We start from the raw sequence: 27,448 nt of genomic DNA, 5'->3' as shown, positions 1-27,448 counted from the left end.
GTCTGCAGAAGCTGGCTCTAGGGACGTGGAACGTCACCTCTCTGGTGGGAAAGGAGCCTGAGCTTGTGCGCGAGGTTGAGCGGTTCCGGCTAGAGATAGTTGGACTCACCTCGACGCATGGCTTGGGCTCTGGAACCAGTACCCTCGAGAGGGGCTGGACCTTCTTCCACTCTGGAATTGCTCATGGTGAGAGGCGCCGAGCAGTGTGGGCATTCTCATCAGCCCCCAGCTTGGTGCCTGCACGTTGGGGTTTACCCCGGTGGATGAAAGGGTAGTTTCCCTCCGCCTCCGGGTGGGGGGACGGGTCCTGACTGTTGTCTGTGCTTATGCGCCAAACAGCAGATCAGAGTACCCACCCTTTCTGGAGTCCTTGGAGGGAGTGCTGGAGGGTGCTCCTTCTGGGGACTCCATTGTTCTGCTGGGGGACTTCAATGCTCACGTGGGCAATGACAGTGAGACCTGGAGGGGAGTGATTGGGGGGCATGGTTCCCCCCCCCCCTCCCCGATCCCAAATGGTGTTGGATTTCTGTGCTCGTCATGGATTGTCCATAACGAACACCATGTTCCAACATAAGAGTGTCCATATGTACACCTGGCATCAGGATTCCCTGGGCCGCAGTTCGATGATCGATTTTGTAGTCGTATCGTCGGACCTGCGGCCACATGCCTTGGACACTCGGGTGAAGAGGGGGGCGGAGCTGTCAACTGATCACCACCTGGTGGTGAGTTGGCTCAGATGGTGGGGGAGGAAGCCGGTCAGATCTGGCAGGCCCAAACGTGTTGTGAGGGTCTGCTGGGAGCGTCTGGCTGAGTCCCCTGTCAGAGCGAGCTTCAACTCCCACCTTCAGCAGAGCTTCGAACATGTCCCGAGTGAGGCGGGGGACATTGAGTCCTAATGGGCTGTGTTCCATGCCTCTATTGCTGAGGCGGCCGGCCGGAGCTGTGGCCGTAGGGTCGTTGGTGCCTGTCGTGGTGGTAATCCCAGGACTCGTTGGTGGACACCAGCAGTGAGGGATGCCGTCAAGCTGAAGAAGGAGTCCTATCGGGCCTTCTTGGCCTGTGGGACTCTGGAGGCAGCTGATGGGTACCGACGGGCTAAGCGGCATGCGGCTTTGCCTGTTGCCGAGGCAGAAACTCGGGCATGGGAGGAGTTTGGCGAGGCCATGGAGAAAGACTTCCGGACGGCTTCGAGGAGATTCTGGTCCACCATCCGGTGGCTCAGGAGGGGGAAGCAGTGCTCCATCAACACTGTGTACAGTGGAGGTGGGGAGCTGCTGACCTCAACTCGGGACGTAGTGGGTCCGTGGAAGGAATACTTCGAAGACCTCCTCAATCCTACCAACATGTCTTCCGATGAGGAAGCAGAGCTGGTGGACTCAGGGGTGGACTCTCCTATCTCTGGGGCTGAAGTCGCTGAGGTGGTCAAAAAGCTCCTTGGCGGCAAGGCCCCGGGGGTGGATGAGATCCGCCCGGAGTTCCTTAAGGCTCTGGATGCTGTGGGGCTGTCCTGGCTGACACGCCTCTGCAGCATCGTGCGGACATCGGGGGCAGTACCGCTGGATTGGCAGACTGGGGTGGTGGTCCCCCTTTTTAAGAAGGGGGACCGGAGGGTGTGTTCCAATTACAGGGGAATCACACTCCTCAGCCTCCCTGGTCAGGTCTATTCAGGAGTCCTGGAGAGGAGGGTCCGCCGGATTGTCGAATCCCGGATTGAGGAGGAGCAGTGTGGTTTTCGTCCTGGTCGCGGTAAAGTGGACAAGCTCTATACCCTCTTTGGGGTCCTGGAAGGGGCATGGGAGTTTGCCCAACCAGTCTACATGTGCTTTGTGGACCTGGAGAAGGCATTCGACCGTGTCCCCCGGGGGCTCCTGTTGGGGGTACTCCGGGAGTATGGGGTACCGGACCCCCTTGTACGAGCTGTCCGGTCCCTGTACGACAGGTGTCAGAGCTTGGTCCGCATTGCCGGTAGTAAGTCGGATTCGTTTCCAGTGAGGGTTGGACTCCGCCAAGGCTGCCCTTTATCACTGATTCTGTTCATAACTTATATGGACAGAATTTCTAGGCGCAGCCGAGGTGTTGAGGGGATCCGGCTTGGTGGCCTCAGGATTGGGTCCCTGCTTTTTGCAGATGACGTGGTCCTGTTGGCTTCATCTGGTCGTGATCTCCAGCTCTCGCTTGAGCGATTCGTGGCCCAGTGTGAAGCGGCTGGGATGAGAATCAGCACCTCCAAATCTGAGACCATGGTCCTCAGCCAGAATAGGGTGGATTGCCCTCTTCGGGTCGGGAGTGAGGTCCTGCCTCAAGTGGAGGAGTTTAAATATCTCGGGGTTCTTGTTCACGAGTGAGGGAAGGATGGAGCGCGAGATCGACAGACGGATCGATGCGGCGTCTGCAGTAATGCGGACTCTGCGCCGGTCTGTCGTGGTGAAGAAGGAGCTGAGCCAGAAGGCGAAGCTCTCGATTTACCAGTCGATCTACGTTCCTACCCTCACCTATGGTCATGAGCTGTGGGTCGTGACCGAAAGAACGAGATCTCGTATACAGGTGGCTGAAATGGGTTACCTCCGCAGGGTGGCCGGGCTCTCCCTTAGAGATAGGGTGAGGAGCTCGGTCATCTGGGAGGGGCTCAGAGTAGAGCCGCTGCTCCTCTGCATCGAGAGGAACCAGTTGAGGTGGCTCGGGCATCTGGTCAGGATGCCTCCTGGACCTCCCTGGTGAGGTGTTCCAGGCACGTCCCTCTGGGAGGAGACCCCGGGGAAGACCCAGGACACACTGGAGGGATTATATCTCTCGGCTGGCCTGGGAACGCCTCTGGATCCCCCCCGCAGAGTTGGCAAATGTGGCTGGGGAGAGGGAAGTCTGGGCTTCCCTGCTTAGGCTGCTGCCCCCGCGACCCGATCCCGGATTAGCGGCTGAAGATGAAGATGAAGATGAAGACCGAAGTTGTCTCCATACCAACTCTTTTTTGGATGAATTGAATTTTTAAAAAACAAAAATAACATTGTAAGCTCATTATGTCTGCAATAAAATTATACTGAAATGAAGTGTTTTCATGTTTGTGTTTAGTTTACATTCGCTACACCACACTAATTTTGTCTGATTCTGCATCGTGAACCCGATAAAGCTTCAGTGACAGTGTTGCCATTCTCTGCTATGGTGTTAACTGCTTGAATAACTCAATATATTTCCTATGATATATATGAAAAAAAGACCACAACAACATATTAACATCACAAAAGATTCACTTGTCACCATATCTTTGTCCACACTACCAACAGAACAGTCAGAGCATGAATACACAAAGGCCAACTTTCCACCAACACTGTGGTCTGACCTCTGACTATGGATGTTGACCACCTGCAGCGGCCGATTCACGCTTTACAAGACGATGAAAACCGCAATCAGTGATTTATGACACCATTATTGCCTGGGTCAGCCATTTAATCATTACATAACCAAACCAGTGCTCTATTAAAACCGAGGAGCTGGAGCGCCTTAACAGCTTCTATTTACAGTGCGCTGTTTGTCTACTGAGAATAAATTACAAACAGCAGGAATGGAGGGAGCGGAGAGATAGGGTGGCAGATACGATGAGGAAGAAGAGATGGAGGAAGAGTAAGAAGGAAGAAGATTTGGCAAGGAACGAAGACATGAAGAGAGAAATGCTGCAGGATAACACCGTCATTAGCTTTACAGTTAGCTTTGCCACTCAGATATCTGCATGTCTAGGGGCGAAACATGCTGTTTATTAAATGTTCAAAGTAGCAGTGAGACTTTAAGGTGTTAATTACAGAAAAATGAACGTGCTTAAAGACATGTAATCTCATTCTGTACGCTGAAACAAGGCGGAACCTTTGTCATTGCACAATTTTCTGGTACACCGGTTACATTGATGCACACGTCAGAGTTCAGCTAAATTAGCGTTGCCAACTAACGACAATGGCGTCTCATTTAGTGAGTTTTCTGACCCTTCCACTGACTTTATATCAACACTAAGTCATCCACGAAAATCATTTTGGAACAAACAAAAAAATAAATAATTACAAAACCCTTTAATTAATTAGACTGGATCAATGATCAAAGTTAATTTAAGCTAACTTACAAAGCAGAGCTACATTCATCAACTAAATAAAGATTAGCTTAAAACGTTTGCACAGCATGAACTATACATTCAACCTATTTAGGATCATTTAAGCTGAAGTTTTTTTTTTAGTTGCCTTAAATCTGTGAGAAATGAATATTGTTTATTGTTCAGTATGTTTTTCTTTCTCACATCATGTAAAAATGTCCCATATTTACAGTATTTTACATTTTTTAAACAACTTCACATGGTTGTCAGAGGACCAGCAGCATTGTTTTGTGTGTTTTACCACAAATTCAGCCTTGGTCCTTAATTTCAGCCGTTCCAAAAGTGTCTCTAGTGGGCTCCTTTAGTTGTTGATGAGTGGTGCCCTCCTACACCCACTCCACGCCCCTCTCAGGGAGAGGATGCAGCTTTCACATGCACCTGATCAGTGACTTTACAGGGCATGCTCAGCGGCCGGGAGTTGGACCACTAGTGGTATCCACTACAAGGGAGGTGGTTATTTCTCATAATGAGGTCTTAAAGTCATAAATGGGGGAGGGAGGGGAACTCAACATCATGGAGGTCAGAAGGAAGAAAGGAGTTCCATAAATAAATCATTTCAACCATTAAATTATTATGACAATCTAACACAAAACATTGATATTGAAAAGGATTCTGCGTCTTGTGTCAGAAATGTTCATTTTTTTCGTCTGCAAACTCTAAAGAAGGAGATCTGTAACAGGTCTGTCTTTGTAAATACTCTAATCTGAAAGTTTTGGAAAGTTTGTTATTACTTTTATGTATTCCTTTGAAAAAAGCCTTCACACTACTTTATAAAGAAAGCAGCTTCAGCCTCATTATTGGAGCACCGGTATCTGCTTATTAATGTGGAGCACTCTTCTCATACGGTTTTCTTTCAGCTGGATGAAACTGATTTAATCCAGATTGAAAGACTAAAATGTTTTACATTCCTCTACCTGCATTGATAGAGAAATAATATAGTACACATTTAGTACTGATATAGTTTTATACTGACTATAGCGGGCATGTCCATCTCTGATTATTGAGAGCTGCTGCCCTGTAGGGTTTAGATGTTTCCCTGCTTCAACACACCTGATCCAGACTAAAATAGACCTCCTTAAAAAGACTGAGCTCCAAACAAGCCTGCTAATAATGGACTGGAATAATGGAAAATGTATAAAACTTGTAGGAAAGTGGCTCTTTAGACTTGACTTAGACCAGACATCATTACATTACAGATTAAATAGCCTTTGTAATTTATGAACTTCAGGAAATTCAAATTATTAGTCACAAATAGGATCTGCTCACAACCCTCAATTGGATTAAGCGGTTTCAGAAAATGAAGGCATGAATAGCATCTTTCAGAAATAATCTTACAATGAGACAAACATGCAGTCATAAAAAGCAACGCTGCTGAACTTTGGCAGATTTTCAGCTCCAGGTATGAGAGTCATCTCAGCATGCATCCTGCCTCTTCTCTGAGACCTGTCCAGCCAGTAAAAGTCTTGTCTTATCTGTTGTTCTCTCACTCACTTCGAAGATGTCCTTCACATTTCTTTGCTGAATCAGCAATGATGTTCATCCAAAAAGGACCAGTGTGTTGCTGGTGTTCATCCATCCATCATCCTAACTGCTTTGTCCAGTGAAGGGTGGCGGGGAAGCTGGAGCCTATCCCAGCAGCACTACGGGCGAAAGGCAGGGTCCACCCTGGACAGCTCGCCAGGCCATCTCCGGTGTTTTAGGCATGTAAGCCAGAGGCATAAAGTGAAATGCAGCTGTAATGTGAAGCCTATAACTAGAAAAAAAGAGTGATATTGTGGTTTCTCAGCCTCTGGATGCAGTAGGGCAAAGATGACTCCAGCAATGTGCAACTCAGCTAACCCTGACAGCGAAAGCGATCAGGCCACACCTGAACCACACTGCTGACTAATCTGATTCAGATTTCCCGCCCCGACTCTCGCTGGATCATTATTTAACTGCTTTTCTGGGTCACACACACTGGCTCATATAAAAAAAATTATTTCACATTTATGGTGCTGAGCCAGCAAAGAAACTCAGCAAAAACATCACCAACGTGAATTATTTCCATGTCAAAATATTACGCATTAAAAAAAAAAAAAAAAAGAAAAAAAAAGCAGCCACGTCTATTTTTCTTGGAAAAAATGAAGAAACGCACCTGTGTTTTTTACTCTCCTTGCAGGTACACTAATCGTCTGAGATGATGCGGAGAACGCTGTCAGCACTGCTGCTTATTTCATGTACGAGCTTTACTACTGATGGTGTTCATCATGTTCAGGTGACGTGAATGAGAGCAGAGGCCTCGTCATGGTCCCTAAAGTTGGAACCAGAACTTACAGCAAAGCCTCATTTCATCATGTGGAACGGCTCGCACGAGAACTACATGATGAAGTGAGGCTTCCACCATATGATTTATTTTACCTTGTTTTAATCTATTTCATTCTGTTATTCATTCTTTTAATATCTGACTATGTGCTTTATTCACTATTTTCATAAACAGTGTGTGTGAGAGGGAGTCAAGTAGATAGTTAATCAGGTGTGATGTTGAATTATGTTATACTTTGTCTGTGAAGGTATGTGTGTGTGTAAAAAACGGCTTTATATATTAAATTTGACTTGATGAAGGATGCAACTATGACCAGAAAATGATGTTTTTAACCAGAGCTGATCATGAAGTCATAGAAGCAAAATGTAGAAACTTGATCAGTATGGACCATGAATCCTTATCAGTCAAAGTAAAAGAAAAAAAAAAAAAAAAAAACACTTTAAAATATGATCATTGATCAGGACACAGTGAAACTGAAACCAGGTCTTGAAATGACAACAAACAGCAGGGGAGATATTACACTGTGTCAGTATTTATCTAACAACAACGGAGGCAAAATGCAGAAACATTGTGTCTATGTTTAGTACGACAGAAAGTCGCAGCCGGATGCTTCACATCAAGCTGTTCAGGTGTGTTGACACAACGCCAAGGAGGAAAGACATCAGCACTCATCTCAGCAAAGCAACTGCTGCTGTTCAGAAATTCAACTTATAGATAATTTCCATTGTTTTATAGTGAGAAAGAAAATTAATAAGCAGAAGTGTCAAGTAATGAAGTATAAATACTTAGTTACCTTACTGAAGTAGAAATTTGGGGTATCTATACTTTTTTTAATTAATTATTTTTCAGACAACTTTCTACTTACAACTCCTTACATTTTTGCGCTGAAATTATCTGTAACAATTCAAATAAAAGTAGTTTACTCCTTCATATTTCCAGCATATATATATATATATATATATATATATATATATATATATATATATATATATATATATATATATATATATATATATATATATATATATACATATATAAACAATACTATATATATATATATATATATATATATATACATATATATATATATATATATATATACATATATATATATATATAAACAATGCTATATATATATATATATATATATATATATATATATATATATATATATATATATATATATATACATATATATATATATATATATATACATATATATATATATATAAACAATGCTATATATATATATATATATATATATATATATATATATATATATATATATATACATATATATATATATATATATACATATATATATATAAACAATGCTATATATGTATATATATATATATATATATATATATATATATATATATATATATATATATATATATATATATATATATATATACATATATATAGTATTGTTTTTCTCTTATCAATTATCACTTCATTTTTCTTTTGTCTCTTGATACAAATCTGTTGCCTTCACTGATTCCTGCAGCTGAGCTTATGCTTATTTATATTCTAAAAAAAAGGTTGTTTATAACATGCCTTTTGAATTTGGACTATTTGCGACATTAAAATGCTTACAGTCACATCATCCAGGCCATGAAACATCTTAATGCTCATATATGGTTCTTATATGGAATATTTGCACTTGATTGTGTTAATTTTCCATCAGAATCTGTGTAGCTGGAAAAGGTGTAGTACTTCCCAGCTTTTTCAGTATTAATATCCTGATATAACATTATAACTTTTATAAAAATGTTATTTTGGGGAGTGCCATGTAGACTCCATATTAATGGTATTTTTCACACATGCATTACTTTTACTTTTATACTTGTTAAGTATTTTATTAAATCAGTACTTTTACACTTTTAGTTAAGTAAAAAAATTGAGTTGGTACTTTTATTTCTACAGAAGTGTTTTTAAACCTGAGTATCTATACTTCTATACTTCTACCTGAGTAATGAATGTGAATACTTTTTACACCACTGTTAATTAGTAGAAAACATTAAGAATATCTTCCCGGCAAAAAGTTCAGTAAATTCAGCCCTAAGTCACAAAACTTGTTATTTATGTCCTGATAAATGAGCCCTACAGTTGGAAGCTGGATGGATTAACTGGTGTTGCTTGTTGTTTCTCTTTTCCATATTCTTAAACAAGCAGGAAGCACGTCAAGTTGAATAACATGTTTTATAGAAATAAGATCACTGAATCATGTTTGACTTGTGTAAGAGAATGATTCACTGATATAAAGACATTTTATTATACTTCCTTTACAACACGCATCTATTTATTTACATTTATTTACACATGAACTGGTCCTGACCTCTTACTGGACCGTTGGAGACAGGTGAAGGTAAACGAAACCAAAGCTACAGTGAGGAGGTGAAATATTTCAGAGGTTGGGAAAAGGTTTGATCACACCTGGAAGGAGTGTCTGTAACTCAGCTTGCATACATTCCCGTTCAGCTGGAAGATTTCAGGATGTTTGACGTGAAAGGAGACAATCAGGAAAAACATGCGGGTGGAAAGGCTTAAACATTTACTACACTTAAAGAAAAGCAAAGACACATGGAAGAAGGGAAGAGAGATGTTACCGAAACAGAGGGAGAAAACACACCCTGGAAACAAAGCTTGATGCTAAAGAGTTGTGAAAGCAGCGCCGCTCTCTGACTCTCTCTGCAGTCCTGACCCCACACCAGCCTCCCACTCTGCTCCTCTATCTTTCTGAGGACATAAAGCCTTCAGTGGCCCTTTAGCCTAACCTTCACCATGACAACTAAATGTTTAATACTAACCAAGACCTGATTCTGCCCTCAACCATAAATCCAAATCTGAGCCCTCAGTATTTCCCACAATGCCCCTCAGAACAGCTTTTACACACACATACTTTACCTCATCAGAACCGAAACACATGCATACACACTCTCACTGTCTCTCTGACGGAAAAGCAGACGGTTTTCAGGGAGAGTATGTTACTGAGTTGTGTTCTGTTTACTCTGCCCTTTCATATTAGGTCAGTGTGTGTGGTCGGTGTGTGTGCGGTGTGTGTGAATTACACTGTTTTTGCACATTTTACCTTTAGGCTAACAGTTCTGCGGCACCACCATAGAGCTGAAGCTAGAAAAGCCCTTGGACTGTACATGCTGTGTGTTTTGGCCTGTAGCATGAAAGAAGCGCGCCGGTCCTGGACTGCAGACGTGGTTTAGTCCCACAAAAAAATATATCACTGATACGTTTGATCATATGATCAAAAAGTAGCCTGTAATGGTTGATGGCACAGTGGTATTAATTATTAGGGGTGAGGAACTGAACCAAAAAAATCAAATATCTGGGATTTTTTTGCTTCACAATTTTAAAATAGTTTTTTTATTTTAAAAAATAGATTTTTTTCCAATAAATAAAAATAATAAATTATAAAATTTTTGTAATTTTTGTTGTTTTTATTGATCTTTTTACTTGTCTTCTTGGGCATAATTTTACGGTGTCATTGATAAGGCCCAACTTCTTCCAAAACCCTTTTTCAAACTTCAAAAGCTTATTTTATTTGTTGTTTGTTGTAACAAATATTTGTTCTTTAAAAAGTCCTTTTTTTGGTTTGAAAAAAAAAAAAAAATTCCAGCAGCAGAATGATGGTCTGACGACTGTGTTGTTTTTTTCTAACTGAAATTGAGAAAAATGACGAGCAAAAAAACCATTTTGTCCATTTTTGGTTTTTTATCTACAAAAATCAGCAATACCGAAGAATCATGATTATCGAAATTTAAATCGAATCAGCCCCCCCAAAAAAATCGGAATTAAATCGAATTGGTATGAAACCATATCGTCACAGCCCTATTGATTATGTACTCTTCTAGGGTTGTTGCTGCCCAGCAGCATCCTGAAGCTGAGAAACTAAACTTTTACAACTGAAGCTTCAAAGACACAGAAGTTGACTTTTTCTTTATGCATCAGTAATTAGACACCCGGCACAGATTCAGATTCACAGATTCAACATTCGAAGAAACACAAGAGGAGATTACTGGAGGAAGTAAGAAAAGAAATACAGAAAATAGTAGAGTAAGGGAGAGTCAACATCTGTGTGACTTTTACTGGTTGGAGGGAGCACAGAGTAGAGGTAGGATGCAAGATAAATGCTAAATTAGCTGTTGTTAGTTTGTCACTGAAAAAATATGCCATAGTGCTGGAATATGAGTTTAACCCTTTCCTGCATAGAATCCAATTAGTGGACACCTATTTACAAGCTTTATTCTGGCATATTCATGAGTGATGATGGTATTTTTGTAAATAAACCACTTCAGTGGATGTTAGTGAGTCATCACATTTCCACTCACTGGAGAATAAATAAATATATTATATAATTGAACATAATGTAATTATGCATGTTTGCCTTTGTGATAAATAGGAATAGAAAATGATACAGCTATATTTTATAGAATATTTACATAATATGATTATGATTATATATTATTTTATAAATATTTTAAAGAATACATTAAAATAAATTATAAATCATTATAAATTCTAAATATCACCAATAAAGAAAAAAGTATAATTGCATATATCTGTAGAGGTAAAAAACTGCTTTAAAAAATGTTGCATTGTTTTTTTTTTTATTAGTTCATGCATGAAAGGGTTAAGGTACAGAAACTGTAATTTGGGAACATTTGTCTTTGCCAGTTGTTTTTGTAAAGATTTAAAGTTCCCTCCTGGTAGTGTTACTGGTTTGACTTCATACTTTATAATATTATTCATTCATTTTCTTAAACCGCTTAATTTGCTTAAGGGTCACAGGGGGGCTGGATCCTAACCCAGCAGCCTTCGGGCGAGAGGCGGGGTACACCCTGAACAGGTCGCCAGTCCAAACAGAGACAAACAACCACTCACTCCAATGGGCAATTTAGAGTAACATATTAACCTAACATGTCTTTGGACAATGACAGGAAGCCGGAGTACTTTATAATATTACATGATAATATTTGGATACATACACCACACTGTGTTCTCTTCATTACGCACCATTGATGATTACTATTACGTGACCATTAACCCATTAGCGGATATGCTACATCCTATTTTCGTCCCATTTTTTAGTACTTTAAGTTTCTTTTGTTCATTCATCATCCTTTCCCATTGGTACTTTTTCAAATTTGTCCAGTGCCAAAACTGCAAAGTTTTGTTTAGCCTTGCCTCCCCCTCTGTTGTGACTCTGCCCCCTCACCTGGGAGCCCGCCCCCAACCACTGCATTATAAGCATGATCACATTCATACTTGGAAACATCCTAAACACTGACCAACCAGGTCTGATGTCAAAGTCAACAAGAAAAATGTTTTTGTTGTTGGGTCTGGATGGGATTTAATATAAAACAGTTATGTTCTGTCTTCCGAGCTCTGAAAATATCAATATTTTTGAGCAAGTGACAGTTTAATATGGAGTAAAACATGTTTAATATGAAGTAAAACATGTTTGGACTTCTGTAATTTAAACTGTGAGTCAAATCAACTGTTGTACAATACAAACTATGATACTGAGATCTGTTTCAGATGCAGTTAACTGGTTACCCTGGTAACAAAAAATCCTCATATTGTGAGAAAACTTGAGAAAAAAAAAGATGAAAGAATAAATTAATGTGAAAATATAAAACATAAAAACAAAAGTAAAATGTTTTAATAATTTTTAAAACTATGAACCTTTCTATATTCTGTTTATTTATTTGTTTTTACACTTTACAGTAAAACGGAGTAGCAGACGACTGTGTGCTTGAGATAACTGACTTTCTACCTCCGGTTTAATCTGCAGGAATGAAGTTAAATGAAAACAAGAAATGAATAAAAAGGAATCAATTTTTCGGAAAAAGATTATAGAGCCTCATTTTTAAACACTTTTTGTCCTCAAAACAAAATTGGTCACATTTTCTGTCGATATGAAGCACCAGCAGCATTAAGATTAATTTATCGTTCCACTGTAAAAATGCAGTAAAGCTGAGTCCTTTTCTTTCTGCCCATCGTGTCGGAGTCGACGGTTTCTGACAGAAGGAAATGAAACAGAAGTATCTTAGTAGCAGCCCTGATAAGAGCTGGATAAATCACTTCTATGCAAAGCAAAACGAGCATTTGTGCTTCATTTCTTACCCTTTTTACAGTGGACCAAAAGAACCAGATGTCATTTCTTTCAGACCTACATGAGACTTTTCTTCTCAGTATGACCCCATCTGTTCATGCAGACCAAAATGAGCTCAGGTCTATGGAACATGCAGCGTCTCCTGATCACAGGATCTGCATGTGATCATTGATTTAATAATGGAGAATGTATTTTACTTCTTATGATATTCTAGTTTTCATTTTTAACTCTAAAACTGACGTTATTTAACAAACCATATAAGTATTCTGACCCTTCAGAGGCGACTATTTATTTGGTGTTAACTATATAAAACTAAAGTTAAATTTTTGTATGATTTTTATTTCTATTTATTTTTACAGCATCCAAATGTAGAGTCCAGAGACTTGGAATTTAAAGTAAATGTAGCTGCAGTCCAAGCCGGCAAATCCAACAGGAATCCTAATGAGGAATTAAAAGAAGAAACCCGAGTTTCTGTTTATGTGTTAATATGTCAGGACCCTGCTTGATTTTCTTTCTTGTGTAGGAACACAACTTTTATCCTCATGTACACACTACTGGACAAAGCGTTGAAGATGGTGTTGAAATTCATTTTCACTCATGGATAAAAAAAATTGTATCTTGATCTCTCAAAGAGGGACAGAGCGGCTCTGACGTCACCCTGCAGCAGTGAAGCAATCTTCATGAATTAAAAAGGTCCGTGCTGTTCGCATTTAGGCCAAATTTTTCTGATGCTTTTATAGAAACTAACCATCGCACGTCCTCCCGGATGTCCTTGGCATCGGATGGTTCACGCTTCTGCGTCGTCCATTAATTTCTGATAATGGACACGTCGTCGGGCATTATCCCTTACTTAACTCAGCTACTGTAAATCTGATTTTATCCCACTTGTCATTGTTACCGACACTAAACTGTCTTCCATTTTTGCAGTGGCACTTATACATCTGGTTAAAGTCCCTCCGATGAGAATCAGGTCATTTTTCGCTTGATGCTGCTTATTGCTGAACAATGTTAAGCAAATCTAGGAGGACTGTGCTGCTATTTGTTGGACAACTAGCAGCTAAAACTAATTCATGAGTACTGTCCCTGCCTGACACCTCCAGGTTTACAGAGTCCATGTCTGAGACCTCCAGGTTTACAGAGTCTGTGTCTGAGACCTCCAGGTCTACATAGAGTCCTTGTCTGAGACCTCCAGGTCTACATAGAGTCCTTGTTTGAGACCTCCATGTTTACAGAGTCCGTGTCTGAGGCCTCCTGGACTACATAGAGACCCTTTCTGAGACCTTCAGGATAACATGGAGACCTTGTCTGAGACCTCCAGGTTTACAGAGTCCCTGAAGGAGCAGAAAACAGGTACGATGGATCAATCATATGAACAGAAGGACTTTATTCCAACAACAGTTCAGATGAAATGTTGTCGATGTGACCCATGTTACTTTAAGCTAAATGTGGTGCAATCCATCACTTCATTCTGCTAGTTGTTGCTGATGGACAAAGAGTTGAAGAGCTGCTGAAAGTAGACCTGCCACTCAACAATGCAACTATCCATTAAAACACTCTGATACGATCCTCTCACAACAATGATCAGCCAAGCTAGCTGATTAGTCAGGAGAATATGACCTGCTGTGGAGCAAGTTAGCCATTCAGCGTGAGTTACCATGGTGATTCATCCTGGTAGGAGGTGAACCAGCGTTGTAGTAAAACCATTCAGCGTGAGTTACTATGGTGATTTATCCTGGTAGGAAGTGAACCAGCGTTGTAGTAAAACCATTCAGCGTGAGTTACTATGGTGATTCATCCTGGTAGGAGGTGAACCAGCATTGTAGTAAAACCATTCAGCGTGAGTTACCATGGTGATTTATCCGGGTAGGAGGTGAACCAGTGTTGTAGTAAAACCATTCAGCGTGAGTTACCATGGTGATTTATCCTGGTAGGAGGTGAACCAGCATTGTTGTAAAACCAGAGATAACCCTGTAACTTCATCTGCATAGTGAAGGCCTCTGGTCACATGACTAGGTGCACCTGCTTCTCTCTTATAAATAGCTGGGACAAGCTGAAGCACCCCCCCCCCCCCCCCCCCCCCCCCCCCCCCCCCGCTCCCTTCACAACCCTGAGATGGAATAAGTGATACATACAGAAAGATTTACGGCTTTATTATCGCTCGTTTGTCTTTAAAGGGACATAAAAAGAAGACTTTTGCAAGGTGTCTCTGTTACGTTTCCATGACGAATCCCGCTGCTAACGTTATGTCTGCTTGTCCCAGTAATTTTCTGGAGAAGTATATAAGAAAATATAGATAGTATAAATAAGAATTCCTTTCCTGAGCTTTAAAACGGGAAATCATGAACAGTAAAATGTTCCTCTGGGTCAAGATAAGAAGCTGACTTACTGAATACAGCCTGCCTGCTGTGGAATGGCATTTTAACAAGATAATCAAACCTTTTACTCTTGTGTTACAGCTGATAAATGATGTATTTTATGGTCAAAGTCTTCCAACATCAGCTTTTCTCCTTTAGAAATTTAGCTGAGACACTCTGCAGTGTGTTTGTGTGTCCTAAAGTCGCAACAAATCCCTGAATCCCCGAGCTGGGGATGATTTCCAGGGGTCCCGAGGTTGGAAGCGACTGTGATAAAGAGACATGGAGAGGCAGAGAGAGAGTGAAGGAAAACAGGTGCACAACATGATTAAAGAGGAGAGGTTATGATGAACTGAGTCAGCACAGGTGTGCGCACACACACAAACACACACGACACAAATCTGTCATTTCATGTAAGATGCAAAGAAAAGAGAGGAAACTAAACATCTCCTCTTCCTCCTCTTCCTCCTGCTGCCTCATAACACACACACACACACACACTCACACACACACACACACACACACACATACACAACAGTAGTCTGTGGCTCAGTCGGACTTTTTGTCATTTGAATAGATGAGGACAGACAAGAAACACACACATATGAAAGAAACACAAAAAACACACTAAATAAATTGCATCACAGCTACTCGGACACACACACACACACACACACACACACACACACACACACACACACACACACACACACACACAAGCTGAAATACACCCTTTTAGCACAAACACATCCCAAATGCAGCCTCGCAGAGTGAGAAAAATGCTGGACCGTAATGCAAAGCCGGAGGTCTCCGGTTCTGTCTGAGGGGCCGTCTGGCTTCCTGCGTGTTGAACCGTCCCTCCATGTTAAAGAGACGAAGTGAGACGGTGTGTTGTTGCAGGACTTAAAATGTGTGTATTAGTTTGATATTTGTTATTAAAAAGCTTCTTAGCAGCTTTTTAACCTCAGTGTTAAACAGGAATACAGCAGATTTTACAAGGGAAAAAACACGTCTGATAAGAGTCCTTCCACCAAAACCTGCTAATAAAAGGTCAACTGGAATTGCTGTCTGCCTGTCTGTCATTTAGCTGCAGTACTTTGATGACTGTTTTTCTCCTGGGAAATAAGAACAATAATATTATTCATATTATTAATATGAATAACATTTTCTGGGATAGATGAACGTCTCCATCAGTTTCTCGGCTTCATGTGAACTGACCCAAATACACAGACGCCTAAATAAATAAAAAAAACTCAGAGACCAGCTGACACACCGACGGTTGTTAGAAGTTACCAAAGGGGCAACAGCTGACTCACACTCACACCTGAGCTTTTTTGTGCGTCACATGCAGGTGTGTGTATTTGTGTGTGTGTGTGTGTGTGTGAACTAGAAAGCAACATAGATCTTCTCCCTACCTCCTCCTGTTCCTCCTCTACCTCTGAGCCCCCACTCTGCTCCTCCTCCCCCTCCTCCTCTTCCTCCTCCTCCTCTTCTGGGAACTCCACATCTGACTCTCCGGGGGCGATGGGGACGCTGATGGTCAGGTTGGGGTTGGTCATGTAGCTGTCGTCCTCCGGAACCACATACTTCTCCACATGGCGGCCTGGAGAGGAGACAGAGGCACAAAGAGGTGATGATGGTGGACCTGAAAGGTTCTCTGAAACCCCCACTGAGGCGTTCAGGGACACTCAGACAGCAGAGAACTGCAGTCAACAGGTGGATGGATGTACAACACAGGAGATGAGTGCTCCACCATATTTTACTGTTTTGTTTTTCTATTTTTTACATTACTTAATGAGAAATATTTAGTTACAAACTAAGTAGTTTAAAATGTTGTGTCTTCCACATATTTATGAGCCTCTTTTTGACATTAATAAGCAAAAAAGCTACATCGTCATACATCAATAGTTTTTATCTTTCATAAAACACTAAAACAACTTCAGACCAGCTAAAAGAAAAGAAAAGAACAAATTGTTTAATTGTTAGACTTTTAACCCAATAAGTGCAAGTTTTATCACTTTAATTATTATCATTATTTATTATTATTATTATTATTATTATTATTAATAATAATAATAATAATAATAATAATAATAATAATAATAACTAGAAACAGCTATTATTGAAATAATAGCAACTGTGCATGACCATTTATTGAACTATGCTGAATGATTGAAATGAAATGGCATTTCATAACAAATGAAGTGGAGTGGCATAAGTATAACAAATTGAAAAAAAAGCACAACTGACAATTTTCCTAATTGCCCCACATCAGGATTGAACCCATGAACTTCTGTATTGAAGCACACTGACTTACTCACTACACCACTAGCACTTTTAGTATTACCTTGTAAAAAGCATTGAAATATTTTCAATTGGGATGGGAATGCCTTTGTTTTTCACTTCCAGCAGGGTGTAATTAGCAGGATTGCAAAAACATGTGCAAGGTTGAACTAAACTCCAGTGAAGATGTGAAAGATGGTTCAACGTGAAAAACTTTTTTTTAATGTGTTTAAGATTTATCAAAGTGTTGAAATGTTGCAGGGAGCATTGTTGGAACAAATCCTTCTTATTTAACTGTGAGATTTGCAAATAAATTCTTTTGCTCCTTAAAGTGTGCAGCTGAGACCAATAGTTCACTTTAAGCAGTCTGCAGAACTGCACACCATCACACAAGCAACTGCCGACAAACGACAATGGAGCAATATATTAAATGCTATATTTGAACCCATGCCTTGTATGTGTACCTGTGTACCGGTGCACAAAATGGACCAATTGCTGAGCTGACTTCCATTTTGTCCAATCACTGGAGAGGATTTGCAAATTTGACAAAACGCTGAATAACATGAAAAGTTTAAATGAACAAAAGTCATAGCACATATCTCCTGAATGAGCTGAACAGTTTGATATTTGAATGGATGAAGTGAGACAAAGGGTGTAGGACGAGTAGCATTTCAAACATTTTGCAGGAAAGACAGTGGGGATAGGAACTTGATGAACTGGACACTGCAAACTGGTGCAGAGCTCCAAAACCCTGTTGAAGCAGTTTTCAGCTCATTATGCAAAACCTGACCAATCGCAGAGCTGAATTTTTTGCAACGTCCAATGCACAGTGGGTTTGAAAGACTTTCATCCAATCACACAGCTGAATTAATTTATGCAAAACGTTAAATATCTCAAAAACTACAAAAATTTGTAATGACAAAAGTCATAGCAAACTTCTCCTGAAGGAGCTGCAGGGTTTAAGATATGAATGGTTGAAGTGACTTGAACAGTGCATGAGGAGTAGCATGCCAAAGTTTGGCGGAATAATAATAAAAAATGGCCCATGGGCATTCACATTAATATTAAAGTACAGATAAAGTGAATTATTTCCATTGAGAAAATAATAATTTTGGGGTAATTCCTTGGTGGTGATTAGAGCCTTGGATATGATTAAGATTAGCATTATCATTTATTTGATTTGTATATTTATGCAAAGTCAGATCCTCCCGTTTGACACTTTCGTGGACAAAACTGGCTCTTTGACTTTCATAATAACTTTCATAATTTTTGTAAAACTCTTTATTATTACAATTTAAAACCATCCATTCAGTGTTTTAAGCGTTGTATTTGGAAGTAAAGTAGTGATTTTTGACATTTATACTGTATTTCAGAAGATTCACCAGTTTTTCTCAGTGTTGGCTGATACATGAACATGTGACCAACAGGGGGTCCGAAAGGTGATTTGTTTGTGGCATGAAATAATCTCTGCATATTAAAACTAATCAAAGACTGCACGTCATAGTGTTCTAGTTGCCGTGTTGTGCATTATAACCATGTAATGCACTAATCTTGTTTAATACGTTCGTATTTAGTACCTAATATAAATCAACATACCAACACCTTTCTAATAAGTCTTAATGGTGTACATAAAATTTGTGGGAAATCTTATTCACATGAAATGATCAGAGAAACAAGTATGTACAGAAGACAGTCATAATTTTTACTGCTTGACTCAGGGTCCAGAAGGAGTTCTGCACATAACAATAATGTCAGATTACTATGTTCTAGTTTTAGTCTTTCCATCACTTTAAACAAACTATATGTGCTCTAAGTAACATCTCATCATGCCCAACTCATCAACGCAACGACCCAAATCCAGGACTTTCCAGTGTCCTCCAATGAGAATCACCGTCCTGCAACGTTAAAGCCTTTTGATGAAGTAATTCCTCTCATTGATCTCATTGAGAGAGTTTTTTCCTTCCCACTGTCGCCAGTGTGCTTGCTCAGGATGGAAGATTGAGTTGGCGCCTCCAAATCAATCTGTTGGTTTCCTTATATATCATGAATTGGCTTTCATTATGTTTTTTTCCTGTCTTTAAAGCGTCTTGGGATGGCAAGTTGAATTAATTGAAATGAATTATGATCCACTATAAGGTTGTGTTGGTGCATTTTTCAGCACAAATGCTCCACTGTTCTTTTACTGAACGGCTCTGCAAAGTATTCTTACACACAAACCTAGATTTTACCACGTTATAAAAACTACTGTACTGAAAATGACAATTTCCTGAATTAGTTTAGTCTAATAACTAATAATCACTAATGTAGAATAATGTGATGTTTGCTGTAGCAGAAAAGAGCAGAAGACTGAATAATGGAAGTTAGGAGTGGAATTTGTGTTTAGCTGATAAAACCATGAATTGGAAAAGGTTTCCGTGTGTTTATGTCTCACCGATGACGGCTCCGTTGGCCTCGGTGTGTATCGTACTTAAACGTTTCAGCTTCATCATGGCTTTGGCCTCTTTTCTCTTCTGACGACGGCGCTTCAGGTTCCCGTTGAAGATATCGACCACCTGCGTCGCACACATGGACGAAACAGAACCCAGCATGAGGCATTTTCAGCTCTACAACGGGTTATCTGAGTAGCGCAGTGAGATGTGAAGAGTTCTTCAACGGCAGTGACACTCTGGCGGGTCGGTACCTGTGTGCGACACCAAGCCAGGCCTCTGGTGATCCTGTGGATGGCGATCTGCAGGTTGTTCATCTCTCCGTCGTCGTCTGGAGCTGACAGGTTGTCGGAGCTGAAACTGCTGAGAAGCAGAGCCAGGAAGAGGTTCAACAGCTGAAAGACAAAGAGACAGATACGCAGAATTAGTCTGGTTTGAAACTTTAGTTTCTGGCAGAACTTTTCCGACACTTTAATCAAATGACGGAATTGTTGATGTGCTTGTCGTTCCCCTCTGCAGAGGTCCACCATGGAGAGAGTCCTGTAGTACGAGTGTGTTGAGAAAGGAAGCATCTAAAAGTTGCAGGATTGTAGATCTGGAGATCCCTGATGTACACCAGCAGCTACCAGTTCTGGTTTTGCATCATTTTTACCGGTGATTTAAATGTTTTTCTCAGTTCGTCTTTTTAAGGCGCCCCTGGTGATTGCCTGTGTGGTTTTCTAACAGAAGCTGTAGATGATTCCTGTTAAGTTTCTTTGCAGGTATGTCAGCAGTCTTCACTCACAGTTTTCTTTTGTTTCCAGTCATCAGGTCAGAATAAACACGTAAATAAGTGACAACCAAAGCATGTGACCACCAGTTGTTTTAAATCATTTCTGATTGTAAAAATTTTTTTTTACTCCCCTTATTCAGAGGATTTTATTATATAAATTTATATACTGTAATATATATATATATATATATATATATATATATATATATATATATATATATATATATATATATATATATATATATATATACACAATAAATGAACAATAAAATTACAATAAAATTAACACAAAGGATAAGTTCAAGTTTAAGTCTAAGTTTCCAGCTGGTGGTAAAAATATTGGCTAGGAAAGGAAACTAATAGCAATCCTCTCATAAATCTCTTTTTGATGTTTCATTCAGAACAACAACCTCGTCGCACTGGAGGGAAAGTTAAACAGATCTCCATGATTTTTACAGTTCATCCCATCAGAATTGGGATGAATGTTCAAAAACATGAATTATTTTAACATGCAAGATCAGCTATGATTATTTAAACAGACAGCAGACAACTTTCTCGCTGTTGAGAAACAAGGCGCATATGCTGAGTCGTTCAAATCAGGATACTGTGGACAACAGCAGGCATTTGTTTGTCTTTTCACTGAGGAAATCTAAAGATCCAAACGATCCAGACCAGTCAATAGCTGAATTATGATGACAGGAATCGTATTCATTAAAAGGTATTGAAAAGCTCTAAAAACATGTTTCACTCAAGCTCCATGTGGAGACGTCAGTCAGATTCAAAAGTGCTAAATAATGAGATAAACATCCATCCATCCATCCATCCATCCATCCATCCAACCATCCATCTATCCATCCATCCATCCATCCATCCATCCAACCATCCAACCATCCATCTATCCATCCATCCATCCATCCATCCATCCAACCATCCATCCATTCATCCATCCATCCATCCATCCAACCATCATCCATCCATCCATCCATCCATCCATCCATCTATCCATCCATCCATCCATCCAACCATCCATCCATCCATCCATCCATCCAACCATCCATCCATCCATCCATCATCCATCCATACATCCAACCATCCATCCATCCATCCATCTATCCATCCATCCATCCAACCATCCATCCATCCATCCATCCATCCAACCATCAATCCATACAACCATCCATCCATACATCCAACCATCCATCTGTCCATCCATCCATCCATCCATCACCCATCCATACATCCTACCATCCATCCGTCCATCCATCCATCTATCCATCCATCCATCTATCCATCCATCCATCCATCCATCCATCCATCCAACCATCCATCCATCCATCCATCCGTCCATCCATCCATCCATCCATCCATCCATTCACTGGCTACACCCACTAAGTCCAATATCAAGCACGATTTTGAGTTAATGTAGATAAAAAATGTCTACACCGTCTAAGGACATGCATGCTATGTTAATAGATTACTCTAAATTGTCCCTGGGAGTGAGAGTGAGCGTGAGTGGTTGTCTGTCTCTCCATGTGGCCCTGTGATGGACTGGTGACATGTCCAGTTCGTACCCCGCCTCTCGCCCAGAGACTGCTGGAATAGGCTCCAGCTTCCCACGATCCTTAATCGGACTAAGTACAGATAATGAATGAATAATTCAATAAATGAGTAAAAATGATTCCCAAACTAAATATTTGAATCAGATCAAACAGATATGAAGTAAATTTGTTGGAAAGTAAAGATAAAGATCAGCTTAAACTTCTGAAACACTTTGAAATGGTCTGTATTTTCTGCAGCAGGAAGATGTATCGTGTGTAAGGTTGTAAACATGCTGATGTCTTCAAAGCATTAACAATGATAGAGCGTGCACGCACGCACACACACACACACACACACACACAGAGTTTGCCTCCTAATGTCAGATATTGACCCACTGGCCTGCTTTCCACGTACACAACCAGGAACTGGGAAGCTGCTGGATCCATTCAGACTATTATGTAACAGATGAGCAGCTGTGGAGCAGCATCCAGCCTGCAGGGTGGCGTGCACGTGTATCAATATGTACGTGTGAAATGAGTAGCAACGTGTTTTACCAGATAAAATATAGATTTAAGATGCAATTTGATCCTGATGTGAACAAAGATCTAACGGTAACAATGTTCACCACAAACAGATCCCATTCCTCAGATGCACTGCAGTCACGGTCATGGTTGTGATTTCAGAGTCAAATCTGCAGGATTATCGTCTGTAGTATCGTAGGAAGTACTTCTGGCCAATGAACTAACCCAAATGTCAGAAGACCTGAGGTGGGTCATCGGAAGACAAACACAGGAAGCTGCCACCTGATCCACCTGACACACACTAACACTCACCTGTGGCTGAATGAGACAATCTGGCTGAGAGCGGCGTCCAATAGTGATCACCAGCCTCAGGCATTATTCAGCACACAATAAATAATCAACTGTAATGGAAACCACAGTGTGTGTGGTGTGGTAACTAAAGGATAACAAACAGTAAAAGAAAGCAAAAGGAACATCTGGAGGAGGGTGTGTGTGTGTGTGTGTGTGTGTGTGTTGGGGGGGGGGGCTTTTTACACTAACATATCAGTGATTGCCTGTCTCTTCTGTCTCTTGTGCTGCTGAACTTTTACCTACTCGATGTGTTGAACCGGCACCGGGTACGTGTAGTTTCCAGGGCTGTGACGAAATGTTTCGTCCCGATTCGATTCGATTCTGATTTTTTTGGGTGCGGATTTGATTTAAATTGCAGTTTTCATCATTCCCTGATATCGCTGATTTTTGTAGACTAAAAACAACAACAAAAATGTTCAAAACTTTTTTTGCTCGTCATTTTTCTTGATTTTAATTTTTTTTTTTTTAAAAAACACAGTAGCCAGACCATCATTCTGCTGCTATAATGCCGAAGAAGACAAGTAAAAAGATTTTTTTTTTAAAAAAAAACAAACAATAAAAATGACAAAAATTTTATTATGGATTATTTTTATTTATTTGAAAACATGCTCATTTTTTCTACTCCCAAGATCAACTAACCACATCCTACAACTACACACCAACTTCTTGCTTAGCAACTGGCAACAATGTCATCATCAAACTGTTTCACTTATATTTCCTTCTTCTTAAACTGGCTCTGGCAAAGCATCTTCCTGTTTGTTTTGGTTCAGTCGCTCCTAAAGGTGAAGTTCAGTCCACTTTTTATTCTACAGAGGACTTAAACAGGTTTCTGTCAATCATTTATTTACAACCATCCACCATTACTGCAGCTTTAAACCACTTTCCACTGCATGATATCATGCAGGTAGATCCTTAGCTACTGGATTCTGATTGGCTGTTTGTGGCCTGCCCATCCTGTCCAGTGTTGTGGTTTGCTTTTGTCCCGAGCAGATTGACAAATCTGATTCCAGTCACCACATCATTCAGACCAGTCTGTTGGGTTTATTCATATAAACTGTGGTAAAAAGACCATTGTTTGTTTAGAGTGTAATGTACATAAATAAGCAAAGGTTAAACTTTTTACTGGAAATAATTAAACAAAGTCTATAACCTTCTTCAAAGTGGTTCTAACTCACTTTTACTCCCAATACAGAGAAGTCCTCAAGGACATTCAAGGCAATACCCGTGAACCAAAGTAGAACAACTGGCGAAATGATTTATGTCACGTCTTATTGGTAAAAACACACACAAATCTTAGTTTGCAAAAACCGATGCAATGGAGAGAACTGCTATGAGGGAAGTTGTACGTAGGTTTATGAAGTCTTTGGTGATGAATAGCCGTGGAGCAGCTTGTTTTGTTGAACAGGAGCCCCTCTGGAGACTAACAGAGGAGTTTCAGGGAGCAGTTTCAGCTGCAATGGATCATTGTGTGGTAAATTCCATTTCCACCAAATAATATGACAGATCAGAACAAATCTCTTTCTTGGAAGTTGACACTAAATAAATATTTCAGTGTTTTTATAGAGTGTCTAACATCAGTGCTGCTTTCAATCAATCCTGGCAAAGATGGCCGACAAAACGAGAAGAAAACACGTCAAGTTTTCTTCTTTGCAGACTGAATAAACAGGAACACAGGCAGTGTTTTGTGTGTGTACATGATAGGAATCAATACAAACAGTTAAATCCATATGTGCATGTTTACTGCATGTGACCCAGCAAAACAGCTATTTGTAGTTTCACTCCTGCAAAAGTGTAAAACAAAAAAAGTAAATATATTGATTTCTGTGTATATATATATATATATATATATATGTGTGTGTGTGTGTGTGTGTGTGTGTGTGTGTGTGTGTATTGATCCCAGCAGTTAGTGTGTTTGTTGTTGTTTGTGCTACTGATACACGTTTGACTGTCAAATGCCCCTCTTCACCCACCCAAATCGCTCGCATCTGATTAACTTTGGGGCCGGAATCAAACTCCAATAGATCAATGCAGTTGATTGGTTAACATGGCAACCTGCCCTCATGTGCTCGGCCAGTGACCTTGCTGCTTTCCAGTGGTCGATGACAGAATGCTGGTGGCGGTGATTACAGAGAACTCCCTACATTGGTTTTTACCAGTGAAGGGACCAGAGATGTGAACCCAAATGCAGGACGAAGAGGAACAAGGCAGGTGGGATGCAAGAAAAATGGTTTTAATCCAAGAGGAAATGAACAAGAAGGCTGGACGGGTGATCTGGCAAAGGAAACTGTGAACAGAAACGTATAAATACACTGAGGGACTAATAAGGAACAGGTGAAGTAAATGAGCAAATCCAACCAGGTGAGTTAATGAACAGAAAGCAAAACGAGAAACAAGACACAAAGGAGTCAAACAGGAAAAACTAAATAAAAAAAAAAAAAAAGAAGAACTAAAGGCTATAGAAAAAAAACTCATATCATGACAATGGATGTTTCCTACATGAAGAAATTCTCAGATTTAACTGTATTTTTGGCATTTTGGAGACGATAGACACAACCTGCAGTAACAGTTTTATCACTGGTCACCTCTTACAGTTGCTAATGTTGACGAACAGTTACTTAGATTCTCATCCAGCAGCCACGAAACATGAACAGTCATGTTTGTGTTTGTGCTTTTTTAGGTCTGCTTGTGTATTCTGATGGAGAATGTTCCTCTTTTACCCCCAAAGAACCAGCCTGGTACCTCCTGTCTACGACTGTCTATTAGCTGCTCAGCAGGTAGCATCTATTAGCTTAGTCTTATTGATTCATTTTTGGTCCGTTACTTGATTATTAATGAAACATCTGGAAATATGTTTTAAAAAGCAATAAAAATCCAAAATAATGTCAACAAATATTTGTTTACCGTCATGAAATACAAAAACGTGAATTTCCCAAATGTGAGAAACCAAAGCCAGTCCAAAATGGAAGACCCATATGGTCTAATGCTGACAACTTTAGTCACGTATGGCTCAGTTACAGCACTAGCAAGAATTGTGTGGTCCAGATATGATTAGTTGATCTGGACGTGGGTTACAGCAAGCATTAATTGGACCGCATATGGTCCAGATATCATTAGTTGGCCTGAAATGGGCCAAACAAAACTGCAGAAGGGGGCCATGTTTGGGCCAAACAGTTCTTAGTTTGTGGGATAATTGTGTTGATAGTTTCGCATAAAAGCAGGGTAACCAGACAGATGTACATGACTTTTCCATCCATCTGTGGTTCATTAACTTCCTCTTATGTTACCAGGAGAGTTGACTGTAACAGTTTACCGAGGGAAGAAGATCCTGACACGTAATACAAGTCAGTTTACTGTCCAGATACCAAAGTCTGACTTTAAGGACCAGAACCTAGAGAAAACCATAAAACATGACCAATGCATATGTGCAAGGCAGAGAGGGCTCTGGAGCAAAACAAGGGAAAAAATCAGGAGTGATAGCGGTGAACAAAGAGACCTTAAGTGTATACATCTGAAACTAATGACTAACTGAACACAGGCGTGGAGCTAAATAAAGGCAGGAAACCAAACTGTCACATACATATGAGCATGTCTCGGTTCTACAAAGCACCTCACAGTGTGCTTCTCACTCACCCACTCATGCAGAAACTATTCTTGTTTTATACAAATGAATTCAATTTGCAGCATTTTATCTCTGTTGTTACGCTCCGATGGGCATATGGGGGAAAATGTGGGGGCTTGGCGTCTTCAAGGTGACTTTAGCAACCAGTCTGACTGGGCAACAACCACAGCTTTTCTTTCCTGAGCTTCCTTTTTTACATAAAGAAGTTAGCAAGTGTCGCTCGGGAGTCCAGGATTGCAGCAGGCGGCTCTGTTCAGCTGGATCAACCGGCCTACCAGCCACACGCTGGTGAAATGTATCCGTGGCGTCTCTGGTGTGGGTTAAGCTGCAGACTATTAACATGTTTTTCCAAAACATATTGTGAGGCTGTGTGTTCTATATTTATTACTGCTGACTGGACCCAAACACTCTCACTCTTTATCTTCTGCTCTGTCATGAACTGGAATGTCATGACAGCAATGATGAAGAGTCACCAACATGGGTCTCCAACTCCGATCCTCGAGCGCTACCATGCCACAAGTTTTAGTGTTTCCCCGCTGCAACACACCTGATCCAAATAAATGGCAGGGGAAGATGACAACAAATTATTGGAGAGCCTTTTCATTTAACTTAAGCGGGCTTTACCTGGGAAACACTAAAACCTGCAGGATCTAGGACCTCTCTAGGACCACTGGTCCACAAATTCATCTATAGTTCCAATCACTTCATCTGGTGCCAATCACACCATGACTGCTATGAGGTGCTGGAGTGGGTGAACTCCTAAAACAACAACATATTAATGTGATGTGTATGTGTTATTTTGGAGCTTGTTGCTCACCAAATACAAAATCTGAAGGTGAGAGTGTCGTGGGGAGTGCAGGAAGTGTGGACCCAAATGCAGCGTAGAAGCCAGGGTGCAGAGTCAAGCAGGTTTTTATTCGTAGCCATAGGAACACAGGAGACTTGGGACACAGGGGAGTGACTAAACACAATGAACCCACGCTGGAGAACAGAAAACTAAAGGCATAAATACACTG

General features: G+C 40.5%; 1 protein-coding gene across 1 annotated transcript in view; it reads right to left on the bottom strand.

The window, feature by feature from the left end:
- LOC306770982 (sodium channel protein type 3 subunit alpha-like) overlaps nt 1-27,448 on the bottom strand; it is a gene marked incomplete at both ends in the record, with an annotated part of 254,781 nt that overhangs the window by 62,422 nt on the left and 164,911 nt on the right. The window contains 3 exons of the mRNA XM_079260002.1: nt 16,337-16,524; nt 19,636-19,756; nt 19,885-20,025. Of these exons, the coding sequence (XP_079116128.1) occupies nt 16,337-16,524; nt 19,636-19,756; nt 19,885-20,025 (450 nt within the window). The remainder of the gene's footprint in view (nt 1-16,336; nt 16,525-19,635; nt 19,757-19,884; nt 20,026-27,448) is intronic.

This window comes from Telmatherina bonti (genome assembly GCF_933228915.1).
Source record: "Telmatherina bonti genome assembly, chromosome: 20".
Lineage (NCBI taxonomy): Eukaryota > Metazoa > Chordata > Actinopteri > Atheriniformes > Telmatherinidae > Telmatherina > Telmatherina bonti.
This window is presented reverse-complemented; position numbering and strand designations above follow the sequence as displayed.